Raw genomic sequence first — 13,016 nt, forward strand, 5'->3', positions numbered from 1 at the left:
GGCTTTCCCTGGCATCTCTCTGCCAGTACTGGGGTGCTCTCTTGGCTGTTGCCACATCATGGCAGGGGTTAGCATGTCTCTGGGACACATTTCTGTGTCATGCTTCTGCCTTCAGGTCGGCTGACCCGTTGTTTTTGGCAGCTCCCACTGAAACAGAGGCCACTTTATTTCTGTTTAGAGTAATAAACTCTAAATAAATAACTGTAGTGAGTTCACAACTCTTCTTCTCTGGTCTCAGCTGTGTTCAGATCCAATTGCTGGCCTGATTGCTTTGGAACTGGGACCTTAGCAGGCAGCATGGATGTAGCAGCCCCTGTGGAAAGGTGCTGAGGAGCAGGTGGGTCTGTCTCTGCCCTGCAGTCAGGTCTCACCCTCCACTGTCTTTCTCTCCACAGCCCCTTCAGAAATCCTCGATGCCACAGAGCAGGAGAAGTAAGTTGCTGACTGACTTGCATTAACTGTTGGCCACACTGTCTTGTGAGGTGACCTCTTGTTTGGGCACTTCTCAGCTGCCCTTGCTCTCGTTACCACTCATGGTTCCCACTCCACTCTGGACTGACCCATCCCCATGCAGCACCCCCTCCTCTGCCAGGGCTGCCTGGACAAGCATGCAACCCACCACGAGCTTCTGCTGCAGCCGAGTTGCTGTCCCTCACTGCCACCCACACATGCCACGTGTCCCCATCCAGGGGAGACATCTCACATCTCCTCCTTTCCTCCCCAGTGGTGAAACCAGCTTGCACCAGGCTGCAGCCTTACGCCAGCGCACTATCTGCCACTACATCGTGGAGGCTGGGGCTTCGCTCATGAAGACAGACCTGCAGGTGATGGCAGGGAGGCTGGCAGTGTGGCTTTTGGGGAGAGCCAGGGGGCTACCCTGAGGAGCAGGGCACCAGGAGGACAGAGCAAGAGTGCTCTGGGTGGGGTCTTTGCCAGCCAGAGAGGAGCCGGCATGAGACGCCCATGCTTGAAACAGAACCCAGCTGCAGAGGGGTTAAATCCTCTGTTCCCTGTTCTTCTCTCCCTGTTGTTTTATTAAATTAGAATTGAGGAGCTGGAATGTCTCATCCCCAACTCCCCCTTTCCACCCTCTGGGGTCAGAGCAAGGACAACCTTCCAGCTGCAGAACTCCCCCCCTCTCCCTCCTGGGCTGCCACGATGGGGACACTGGGAGCTCCTCTCTGTGGGTGAAGCTGTTCCACAGTGAGTGGGAGCTGGCAGTGGCAGCCCTCAGATGATGCCAAGTTAATTGAGACATGCCTTGGTGCTGAGGAGTTGTGCCAGCCCCAGCAGAGGAGTCACAGTAAGGGGGCTTGAGGCCATATTTTGGTAAAGGAAGTTCCTGGGGCTGACATGCAGCAGAGGGGGTGTAGTCCCATCTGTCTGTCAGGGACTCATAGTGATGGGCTGTAGCAGAAGATGTGGAGCAAAACAAGAAGGTGCAATCTGTCAGCCTGGGACACAGGGCTGGAGCCCAGCCAGCAGGTACAAATTTGTTGAGGGCAGTGGAGCCTGGGCACTGCCTCAGACAGAGTGCAGCCCCCATTGCCAGCTGCCAGGGGGATGCTGTGCAATCTCTGGCTCCCCCTCACTCCTCCTCGGTCCTGGCCAAGGCTTGGGACTTTCACAGTGCCCAGAGCAGGTCTGATGGGGCTGGGGACAGCCAGCAGCTGTGGGATGAGATGGTGATGCCCAAGTTAGGGGGTGACTAGGGAGAGGTTGGGGTAGACAGCAGCCCCCAGCCCCTTCATCTGCCTGAAGGAGGGGAGCAGCCCCCAAAGTGCCAGCACAAAAGGGAGCACTGCTCAGGCATGATGGCTGCTCCAGGGAATGAGGCTTGCATGTGCCTGTGCAAACGTGTGCCTGGGACTGTAGCTGACTGGGGACCCCTTTGTGCCACTGCACTGACCTTGCATAGGCCCTGGGTCACATTGTGAACCCCAGCACAAGTTTGGAGCAGGCTGATCCTGGTCCCTGCCACCGTGAGGAAGGCTGAGCCATATGGGCTAGCAAGGACCCAGCAGGGCAGAGGGGCCCTGGCAGCTTTGGTTTCAGGCTACAGGCAGTGGGGCTTCTGCAGGTTGTTGGGAAAGAAACTCAATTCCTTGTCTGTTTTTCCCCCAGTTTGTTAAATGAGCACTTGCCCTCAGGGCTTACAGGGAGGAGGCCTGAGGAGAGAGGCTGTGCAGGACCCCAGAGCATGCCCAGTCTTTGGGTACACATATGAAAGAGGGGCTTTCTTGCTGCATCACACCTCTCCACAGACTTACACGGGTGGGCTTTTGTCCACAGCCACATCCAGGCTCAGTGGAGAGACTGTGTGTCTGACCATTGTTCCTGCTGCAGAAATACATAGCAGGTTGTCCTGGAGGCCCCAGCACCCGTCTGCAGCCACCTGTACCCCACTGTGCACCTAGGGACAAGCAAGGCAGGCTTGGCATCCCTTCTGTGGCCAGTTTTCAATGGCTGCAGCAGAGTGCCAGCTTTCTGTGGTCTTTTGCAGTGCCATGGCAGAGCCCAGGCACTTGGCAAGGGGGAGAGAAGGGGGAGACAAGAGGGAGCTGGGAGCTGTTAACAGATTTGCTTTTTATGGAGTGTGGGAGTTCATTAGTGAACACAGTCCAGATGGCTGCAATAAGCTGGTGAAATGTGATCCCCTCTGGGAGCAGGAGTGCTAGCCAGGCAGGGAGGGCAGGAGGGAAGGGGAGGGCAGGAGGGAAGGGGGGTTGAGATTCCCCAGACATACCTCTCATTCCTCACCCTCTCTAGCCTGCCTCCCCAGCACTGGGGTAGAGCAGGTCATGGGGACCTCCCTTCACCTCTTCTCGGGGAGCTGGTGATGGCTGGGGTGAGTCCCTGTCCTGGTGTGAGGCTGGTGGCTCTTCAGGGGACAGCTTCCAGCCCTGGAGCAAAGTCAGGCTCCTTGGGAGCAATCTTTTGCTCCATAGGGAGCACATGGATATTTGGCTACCGCTCAGTAGCGGGGTTTGGGGTTTGGCTGCAGGCTTTGCTGGTCCCAGTTGCAGCCACCTTTTTTGTCTGTGAACAGAGGCACCTTTTGGATGCTGAGGCAGTGTCTAGGCAGTGCTCTGCACTCTTGACATCTCTTGCCTCCTTTGTGCAGGGAGACACCCCCAAGCACCGGGCTGAGAAAGCCAGTGACCCTGACTTAGCTGCCTACCTCGAGAACCGACAGCACTACCAGATGATCCAGAGGGAGGACCAGGAGACTGCTGTGTAGTGCTCAGCTTGCCTTAGCCTAAGCCAGCTTGGGAAGGATGAGAAGAGGACAATGGCAACTGAAAGAGCTGTGAGTCTAGCCCAGCCCTCCCTAGATGTCAACCTGGTCCCTGGAGGAGATGGAGACAGCAGAGCTCTGCCCCAGGCTGGGCTGGGACTCTGTTTATGAGGACAGTGGGTATTTGGAAATTGAAGCCTGGCTCTTTGTGTTGTCCCCCACTTCACCCCTCATCCACCATGTTCCCTGCCCTGAATGGGCTCCTTCCTGCAGCCCTGTTGGGATAGGCCAGGCTGAAGCCCCAGGTCACCCTTGTGCACGGTAGTGATGCCAGTGCCCCTTCTGCAGGCTGCTACCTATGATCCTTGTGGGATGTTGTTGCTTGACCTGTCTCCCTGCCAGCAGTGCCCCTTCTTTAGATGCTTGGCTAGGTTTTTGTTTGGCTAGGTCCTGTTCCTCCTCCTGTCTGGCACAGCCATGGGATGTGGAGGCAGACAGCAGAGGCCCTGAGCCTCAGACTTTGCCCCCATCATGACTTACTGCCTCTGCCTCCTCCTCCCTCCTGTTGGTCTGAGGCTGCCCCAAAGTCTCCATATTTCCCTACAAGGGCCTTCTTCCCTCCTGGCTGCCTTCAGTGCTCAGACAGTTGGCAGTCTAGCCCAGAGCAGAGATGGCACAGAGGAAGGCTACTGAGCCCTCCCACCATCCTTCACCCCATTGGGCTGGGTGGGGCAGCCTGCACACCCAGTGTCTGCTGGACATCTCTTCATTAGACTGCTGCATCATGTAGCCATGGTGAAGAGCTGGACTTTGCCAGGGCAGTGGCAGCAATGGAGCCTGTTTCCCAAATGCTGACTTGGCTGCCCTCCCTGCTTCAGCTCCCACACACAATATTGCACTGGGCTGGAGGGGCAGTGTTGGGGTCAGTGCTGCTCTCAGGGATTACCCCCATGCTCCTCAACATGCACCCTCCGAGTCTGACTCCTGCCATCCCCCAAACTGGGCACAGGGGTTTGCAAGGAAAACTTAGGAGCTTGCCTAGCCCAGACACAAGTTCCCTGAGCAGGCCACCAGCTTGCCCTGTCTGGTTGTAGCAGAAAGTGGGATTTGGATGCATAGGAAGCATCAGGGCTCCCAGCTCCACACACGCCTGCAATGGGGTGGCATTTCTCCTACCACCTGCCATGGGGCACCACAGCACATCTACCCAGTGGGTACTGAGCATCTGCAGAGCCATTGAGCCAGCTCTTCAGCCAGGCTTTTGTAGCACCTACAGTCTTCTGGGACTGGGAGGTGCCAGCAGAGGAAAGCTGATGACTCTAGGCCTTGCAGATCTGCTTGGCACCTTCAGGTGGGTAGGAGTTGGGCAGCAGGTTGCTGCTCACAGCTGGGGTCCTGGGAGAGGGTTCTGCTGCTGCATGGGCTCTGCAGTCCCACCTGCATGCACACCTAGCAGCACCCACTGGGTAGTGCTGGTTGGCACCACTTGAATCTCTCCTAATACCAATAAAAGGGTATGTGGATACCACAGAGAGCTAGGCTGCTATTTAGGCTTTTTGGGCAGAGGTCAGTTGGAGGATGGGGTTTGCTCTCGTGGAGAGCAGAGGCACAGGGCAATGCAGAGTGACCAGGGCCAGCAGCAATATTGGCCATGAATAGCAATAGAGTCCTGACACATTCAGAGCTGGGATGCTTCAGCAGCACCCACACTTCCCATCAGCACTGCTTGCTGGCCACCAACAGACAAGGCACTGTTTTCTTCTCAGAGGTGCAAACCCCTGCCAGGACATCCAGCCCAGAGGCATTTACACCTGTAGCTTCCCCCTTTCTCCCTGTTTTTGTATCTTCCCCTGTAGTTTTTGTACACACTGTCCACCTCCCTGCGTGGCCCCTCTGTGCACGTGTGAGCTGAGTTGCTCTGCAATTCCAAGCCTGGCTTGAATTTCAGTGAAGGCAGAGGGGGTGTTGGTCACCCTGCCCCCTGAGGACAGAGGTTCTGTGCAATACCTGGGTTTGTGTTTCTGAGACACTGTCATAGGACTGTATTTTGTAACTGAGGGTGCAGGTTCCAGCAGGCCAAGAGCCTGGCATGAGCCTGCATTCCCATCACTTTTCAACTCGGACCGTTTGGATGTTGTTGTTCCTTGCCACTGAAATAAAGAGATGGATGTTTTAGTTCTTGTCTTGCCACATCTGTGACAACTCTGCACGAGTGAGATCTGGAGCTGCAGTGCCAAGGGCTGGGATTATCTCCTGTAGGAAGACTATCTGATTACAAAAGCAAGGGATTAGGGATGCTTCTGTTTCCAGACCTGGACAACTGCAGGGAACACCATCTCACCTAGAGTTTCCTTAGCCCTGGTGATGAAATGCTGGTGAGGGAGCTGGAGATGCACACAGTAGGTGATGGAGAGCTGTACTTATTCCTTAAACTCTGATTCCTGAGGGCAGTTTGGCAGCCTGCCTGTCACTCCTGCCACCCTCTCTCTGCCCAGAGAAGTGGCCTCCCCCAGCTGCATTGTCCCTACCACCCCACATTCTTCCCTTACAGTGCCTTCAGCCTTTCAGCTCCTGCCCAGAGCTAACAGTGGGGGGGTATCTATGGTGGGTGTAAGGCACCAAATTGTCCTTTATGCCCTTGGCTGCTGCCCAGGGACCAGAGAGATGTGTGACTGGAAGGAGGGGGCTTGCTCCCCTTCAGTGCCCAGATCCTGGCATGTTGGCTTTTGGCCAGTGTCTAGGCAGCAAGGACAGTCAGTAATGATGGCAATGAGAATTTTCTAGCTGCCTCAGTATCAAACTGACCGTAGGGGAGAGAAGTGGTCCCAAACGTGATGGCTGATGAGGGGTGTTAGGAAAGGAGCAGTCTACCTTTGGCAGAGAGCCCTGCCCTTCTCTCAAGGGGCCTCAGCATCCCCCCTTTCTCCCTTGAGGGTGTCAGAGATCCAGAGGTCTGTCTGGTCTCCAGTGGGATGGAAACACAGCTGTGGGTGTATGTTTCAGGGCATGCATGGAGGCTGGGGAAGGCTGTGCAAGCCCAGACCTAGCTAAACATAACTGGGGTGACAGGAGTTGGCCTGCCCTGTGCCCACCCCTGTAAGTCTGAACAAGGAAAACATCCCCCTTGTGCGCAGCTGCCCTGCACTGGCACTGCCACACCATGCAGTAACTGTGCCCCAAGAACCAGGCTTTGACTGAGGATGGAAAATGTGGAGCTAATATGCTGTGAATTATCTTGTGACCTTTTTAGAGGTGAAAAGCTCAAGCAACTTCAGGTAAACACACCTGGGTTGATCACACCCCCTCTCTTCCCTCCTTCCCTCTGTATGAGGCCCCTTTCTGCAAACACAGCCTTCTGCTGCTTGTTTGAGCTTGGGAAGGAGCTGTTTTCCTGCTCTGCATCCCTCAGAAAGGGCCCACAGGGACTGACTGCTGAGGCTGATATGCACCAGTGCATCTCTGATCTCCCACACAGCTAGCACCTGTCTCCTGGTCCCCAGCCTGAGGAGGCAACAGGAGATGAATGGGAATGTCTGGAAACAGGGAGTGACAATTTGCACAAGGCTTTGAGCTGAGGACTTAGTGGGGTCTCTGTCTCCCACCCAGACACAGCTGAAGAAAAAGCAGCAGCTCTTACCCCACACCCACCTCTTCACAGATCCACCAGGCCCACCAGCTCATCACTGCTCATCACTAAGACTTGCAAACCTGATGCCACTGAATCCCAGCCAAAAGCAGCACACCTAGATAGGCCCTTCCCCTTCTTTTTTGATCTTGCAGTTTGTCTCTGCAACTTTATTCAGCTTTGGCTTAAAGGCTCAGGGAGCTAGGAGGACTACCTGTCTGGCTGTCATGACCCATTTCTTCACCCTGTGCTCAAAGGTTTGGCCCAGCACATCCAGACCCCTCACCACCCAGAGCAGAAGCCATTGTAGTGTGTGTGTGTATGTGGTGAGGAGAGGAGATGACATTTCCCCACAGTTGCCAGCTCTTGAAACCTCTGCAGATGTCCAGGGAACTGCCAGCAGAGTGTGAGTTACATGTGGGAATCTCTCAGGAAGCCATTCCTAGTTGTGAAGAAACTCCTAAAAAAATAGCCCCCCAACTCTACCTGTGGTAGCCCTGCTCTCAGCAGCCTTCTTCCAGGGTAAGGGGTGGAAAAATGTTTCCATACCCCACCACAGCCCAATTCTTCTGGCATGACTCTTGCCCTTCTGGCTAGTAACTCCAGAAGAGAGTTGTCTTGGCTGCTGCCTCTCCAGACCTCCTGAAAAAAGGGGGGTGGAAGGAGGGGAGCAGTCACATCTTCAAGGTCCTTTCATCCCAAACCAGCAGTCCAGCCTCTTATTGCTGTTTGGTCTAAGGAGAAGGGCTGCAGCATGGCTGAGCTGGGAAGTTGCAGGTCATGAAGGACATGGAAGATTCCTGGGCCAGCATGGAAGTGATGTCCTTCTTCAGGTGCTGATCAGGTATCTCTTACCTGCAGTCTCCTATGAAATGCAGAATGAGCGGAGAAGATTGAGAAGGGCAGAGACCATGATAAAGTTGGTCCATCAATGCTAGGTGGCCTTGATGGAGAAGGAAAAGACTCAGGGTGGTTCCCTTCACTCCATCTAACCCCAGGGGCCATCTTCTAGTGGGTATCAGAGCAGTGCGCCCCAAACAGCTTGCCCAGCTGTTCAGTTTGCACCCCTTCAGATCCCCACGATGCAGTGGGCTGAAAATCCTTGGCTTATTTGGTACTAGGCCACAGACCCAGAGACAACATGCCCAGTGCAGAGGACAGACGGGGACATGCCCCGCCGGGCACCCTGGCACACAGGGGCTGAGCCGGCGATCCCCGGTCACCCGCCCCCCCGGGGCCGCCCTTCCGCTGGCCGGCCTGGCTTTGTGCCTGAACGGGGGCCAGAGGAGGAGCTTGCGAAAAGTTTTGGGTTAAAAATCCACCTTTTTTTGCTGCCAGCCGAGCCTGACGTCAGGGGCCGCTGTAGGCTGCGCGAAGTCTCCGCACGCGGCCGCCACACAAAGGCAGCAGCTCCGCACCGCCCCGCACCGCTTCCCGCCGCAGGTGAGTGAGCACCCTCCGTGCGCGGGGTCAGACCCCCCACCCCAAACCCCCCACCACCCTCCGGCAACACGAGCGGCCACCTTCTCCTCGTCTCCCCAGGGAGATGGCAGCACTCCGGGCTGGGGGCTCCCCGGAGTGGGAAGGAGCTTGAGGGGGGGACGGGACACGCGGCCTTCGCTGGGAAGAAGCTGAAGGAAGGGCGGCTTGGTCAGAGGTCCCGGGGGCGACAGCCCCCCATGTGCCCGCTCACCTGGGAAGAGCCAGGGAAGTGCCTGGAAGTGCGGGAGTTTTGGAGGGAGGCAGAACTCCTGGAGAGCAGGCAGGGAGGGGTTGAGGCAGTGGTCCCGGTTCTTAGCACCCCGCACCGGTTCAGGTGGTGGGAGATGGCTTGTGCACCGCCAGCCTCTCGCTGGGGGGGGTGGGTAGGAGGGAAACCAGTGTGAGGGGAAGGGCTGTACGGGAGTCACGGCACAGAATCTGCCCTGGGGGGGGAACAGAAGGTAGAAGCGTGGAAGGGCGCTGCCTGCTCCCCTCTCTGCCCCACAGCGCATCGGCTGAGCAGAGCTTTCCCCTCTGCAGCGCCTTTTCGCCTCTTCGAGGGGAAGGTGACGCCGTTTGTTGGAAAACTCCCCAGCTCCCGTCCAGTACCTTCCTGGGGATGCCAACTCCTTGGCTCTCCAAGAAAAGCTCAGCCCCCCCGCTCCTGGCAGCAGGGAAACTCCTGCTGGCGGGGTGCTGGGTACCCCGAGCGCTGGGCTCTCGGCCCGGAGACCGGGGAGCAGCACAGCCCGCAGTGGCTCGCCGGGAGATAAATACCGGCTCCGGTACAGCCCGGTGCAATTTGAGCCGAGCCGAGAGGTTCCCCTGCTGGAAGAGGGGCTGCGAGGGGGCACACAGACCAGCAGCCGCCCCGCTCCCGGGAGAGCATCGGGGCAACAGCGAGGGGACAGGAGCTGGGGAGGATGGTGTGGCCCGAGCTAGGAGAATTTTCCTGTGCCTGAGAGGTATCCGGGAAGGGGTCCAGGCTCTCCCATTGCAGTGATGGGTATTTGGGCTCTGCTTTAACATCTACAGGTGATTTTTTTAAAAAAATTATTTTCTTAATAGAACTAATCCTAGATTTTTCAAACCCAGAGCAGAGAGAGGAGGGAGGTGAAGACGAAATGGAGACTGCCATGGTGTGGCCAGGCTTCTGGCTGCTCCGCTTGTGCAGCCCGTTCCTGGGGGAGACCAGTCCAGTCTGAGAGCTTCCCGGGATTTGAGCAGGAGAGGAGGCAGGGCAGGTTTGCGGGACGGGAGGGGCTTTGTGAGCATTACTGAAGGTGCTGGCAGCCTGACCAGGAGCAAGTCTTGTTGGACCAGGAAAGGAGTGATCAGCCTGTTGGAAAACCAGTTGGAAAACTGCATTCCATTTCTCTTACGGATGGTTTTGGATGTGCCATGGCTGAAGTGATGTGCTGGGCAGAGTATGGGAACAAGATCCAGGAATCCCTGGGACTGCAGCTGGGATGCTCCTTGGAGCCCCACCTCCCATTCTTGTGCACCCGTGGGCACGGTTCCACAGTACCCATGCCGTGGGAGCAGGGGGTGTCCCTGCCTGGAGATGAGGCAGGGGTGAGTTCAGCAGCTAGGACTCTGCCCTGGGTGCTTGGAGGCCACGTCTGCAGGACCTGAGCTGGAAGGCTGGGAAGCAGGGGCACAGGGAAGCACTCCACAGCAAAGGATGGAAGATGTTTACAGAACACCTGAAATCAGGAGGATGTTGCATGGGTGATGCCCCATTCAAGCTGCCACAGAAAGTGGGAAAGTAGCACTTGTAACTCAGCTCAGCCTTTAAGCTGGCCTGTCCTGGCTGAGCTCTTGGTTGCTTTGAAAGCAGCTGGGTAGGAACAGAGCTGAGCAGGATGGCTCCCAGCCAGGCCAGGCGAGGGGGCAGGCAGCTCTCACCCCTTTAAGCAGCTGGGCTGTGTAATTCCCTGTGACAGTTCAATTCAGAGTGAAGCCGGCAGCTTCACGGTGGAGGACACATGAAAGGTGAGTGCACTGGAGCCTGAATAATGTGGGGAGCTTCTCTGTTCAGCAGGCTGCCCAGGGGGCCTGGGGGCAGGGAGAAAACACTGAGCCTGGGCTCTACCCTGCACTGATGTCCTCCTGGGGCACGTGTTGTGTCCCGATCTCTACAGACTGGTCCCCTCAAGCCCATCATGAAACCAGGGCAGGTGTCATAGATTTACTGGGTGGCTGCTGCACACAGATATGGGAAAGGGCCACTTGACTGGAGATGCTGGCTCTGCACATCTGTACTCCTGCTGGGAGTGGGAACTGGGACCCCAGTGTTGGCAGCAGTGTCCCACACGGGCTTGTGGTGGCAGCCGGGGGGGAACCATCACTTGGCCCAAGGCCACCATGAAGTGGGGATGCACAGGAGGTGGGGTTCCTGAGCTCTTTGGCGTGGGGCAGATGCCTGCTGGGTGCTGGATAAAGAAGCCACAGAGAAATATAGGGGTGTCAGGGCTGGGGACCAGAACTGGGGAGCAAGACCCCTGCTGCCAGTATGCAAATGGGGGCTGCTTCTCTTGCTGGGGTAGGAGCAGCACATGCCCTGAAGCAGCCTGGTGATGGGTTTGCCCAACCAAAGGGCCTTCCCTAGCAGCTGGAGATGGAGGTTCCTGCAGAGAGCATTTTGACCACACTCAGGCCATAGCATGGCTGCAGGAATAGGAACAAGCTCCTGGCCCAACAGATCCCTGATTGGAGGCCAAGATGCACAGTGAACCTTCCTGTTGCAACTAATACACAGGGTTTAATGCATGGCAACAAGCAGGGCATGGGGGTGTACACACATCCCCCACCACCCTGACCTGCCTCACCCTCTCCCCCCTCCCCAGACAGGATGCAGGTCCGGGGCCTCCTCCTCCTCCTCCTGCCACTGGTCCTTCTGGCTGCTACCACCGAGGCTGGCAAGAACAAGAAAGGTGAGGGGCAGGCCATGCTGGGGGGGTCAGTGCTATGGGGGGGTCACAGCCGTGTCCCTGCAATGAGCACCCACTCCCCTTTCCCTTGCAGAGAAGGGGAAGAAGGACACCTCTGAGTGTGAGGACTGGCGCTGGGGACCCTGCATCCCCAACAGCAAGGATTGTGGTCTGGGCTACCGTGAGGGAACTTGCAAAGATGAGAGTAAGAAGCTCAAGTGCAAGATCCCCTGCAACTGGAAGAAGAAGTTTGGAGGTGGGTGCATGGCAGCAGGGGGGCTGGATACAACCCTTGGCTAGATGGCAGGGGCTGGTACCCACACCAGGTCCTGACCAGCTCTCACAACTCTCCCCTCTTTTCCAGCTGACTGCAAGTACAAGTTTGAGAGCTGGGGGGGGTGTAGTTCTCAGACTGGGATGAAGACTCGCTCTGGCATCCTGAAGAAAGCCCTGTACAATGCCCAGTGTGAGCAGATCGTTTACATGACCAAGCCTTGCACTTCCAAGATTAAGTCGAAGTCCAAAGGTCAGTTCCCACCACTCCTGTCCACAGAAGGGTCCTGCTGGGACCCTAGGCAGGGGTTCTCCAGAGGTAGGTTGGCCCATTGGGGTTGGGCTTAGTTTGGGTTGTGGGAGATCAGGTAGGATACCCTCCTCTCCACATCAGCACATGCAAAAACTCTGAAGTCCAGCCACTGGCTGGGTGGAATGCAGTTGCTGGAAGGAAAAAGCCTGGTCCCCCACCAGGCCACTGTCAGCTTTTGTGGGGTGGGAATTTCCCCCTCTCCTCAGTGTGCCTGGTGCAAAACATGGTGGGGGGAAGCTGCCTGCAGGAATGCAGAGCTGGACACACTGGCTGCACTTCTACCAGAGTAGGGATTGCTGAGCTGGCAGTAGATGCACTAACTCTTGTCTCTTGTACCTCTCAAATACAGCAAAGAAGGGCAAGGGGAAGGACTAAGGTGGGAAGCCAGTATTGTCATCGGCCTCTCAACACCATGCCCATGGGGAAGGATGCCCACCTGCAGCCAGTCCATGCTCCAGTCTTCCTCCTTCTCTCCTTTCTGCTTTCCATGACTTCTTTTTTTCACTGAGATGCCTTGTTTTAATTTCTAGTGTTGTAGAGAGCAAATTCTCCCGTCCCCCAGGAGGTGCTGTCCCACTCCTTGCCACCACCACCAGTGTGTTCTGCTCAGCTCATCTGGGCTGGTGCTGGGATTTGCTGGGATGAGCATGGAGAAATGGGATGGGAGCACACGTATTTCCACCCTCCAGCATAAATGAGTTGCTTTTGAAGCATCCTTTGGCAAGTCTGGGAGCCTCCCTGCTCTTCTACCAAGTACCAGTGCTGGAGGGAAGGGCTGGGTGTTGAATACCCAAGTAACTCCATCACTCACATGCCCCTTACTCATATGAGGACTGCTGTAATCTCAGGAGGCTTTCTCTACCATTTTCTGCAGCAGCTGGGAAAAACACAGCCACCATTCCCCAGGAACTGCTGCATCCTCTGTCTTCTGTCACTTCTAACCATGTGTGTCCATGCCAGGGCTGCAGCTCCTCTGTCATTGACACACCAACAGTGGTGCTGGGTGGGAGTTCTCACTTCTTTTGGAAAATGGGATTTGTTTTCTAATAAAAAACTTTTTTTAAAAAAAAACCTCCAAACTCACCTGTCATCCCCACGAGGTGCTGCTGTGCTGCAAACCTCAGCTTTGCCAGCCCCACTGGGACCAGCAGT

General features: G+C 56.3%; 2 protein-coding genes across 6 annotated transcripts in view; both read left to right on the top strand.

Annotated features, from left to right (window-relative positions):
- DGKZ (diacylglycerol kinase zeta) overlaps positions 1-5,413 on the top strand; it is a 42,879-nt gene extending 37,466 nt beyond the window's left edge. For all 4 annotated transcript variants that reach the window (XM_071744808.1, XM_071744810.1, XM_071744811.1 and 1 more), the window contains 3 exons: positions 396-432; positions 725-824; positions 3,125-5,413. In XM_071744808.1, coding sequence (XP_071600909.1) covers positions 396-432; positions 725-824; positions 3,125-3,241 — 254 coding nt within the window. In that variant the 3' untranslated portion in view covers positions 3,242-5,413. The remainder of the gene's footprint in view (positions 1-395; positions 433-724; positions 825-3,124) is intronic.
- A 2,777-nt stretch (positions 5,414-8,190) lies between these two features.
- Positions 8,191-12,935, top strand: MDK (midkine). 2 transcript variants are annotated; one of them, XM_071744816.1, is made up of 5 exons: positions 8,191-8,306; positions 11,199-11,281; positions 11,373-11,534; positions 11,643-11,804; positions 12,214-12,935. In XM_071744816.1, exons 2-5 carry the CDS (start codon positions 11,200-11,202, stop codon positions 12,237-12,239), a joined length of 432 nt encoding a protein of 143 aa, XP_071600917.1. In that variant the 5' UTR covers positions 8,191-8,306; position 11,199; the 3' UTR covers positions 12,240-12,935. The 2 variants fall into 2 exon arrangements, with proteins under 2 accessions (XP_071600917.1, XP_071600916.1); XM_071744815.1 differs by having other exon boundaries at positions 8,192-8,306; positions 11,195-11,281.
- The last annotated feature ends 81 nt before the right edge of the window (positions 12,936-13,016 follow it).

The sequence above is a fragment of the Heliangelus exortis genome, chromosome 5, assembly GCF_036169615.1.
Source record: "Heliangelus exortis chromosome 5, bHelExo1.hap1, whole genome shotgun sequence".
In the NCBI taxonomy this organism is placed as follows: domain Eukaryota; kingdom Metazoa; phylum Chordata; class Aves; order Apodiformes; family Trochilidae; genus Heliangelus; species Heliangelus exortis.

Excerpts from the sequence above, each read along its gene's own strand:
- MDK (XM_071744816.1), top strand. The coding sequence starts at position 11,200 with ATGCAGGTCCGGGGCCTCCTCCTCCTCCTCCTGCCACTGGTCCTTCTG. Across the intron at positions 11,282-11,372 it reads GGCTGGCAAGAACAAGAAAG|AGAAGGGGAAGAAGGACACC; the intron begins GTGAGGGGCAGG and ends TTTCCCTTGCAG. Across the intron at positions 11,535-11,642 it reads CTGGAAGAAGAAGTTTGGAG|CTGACTGCAAGTACAAGTTT; the intron begins GTGGGTGCATGG and ends CCTCTTTTCCAG.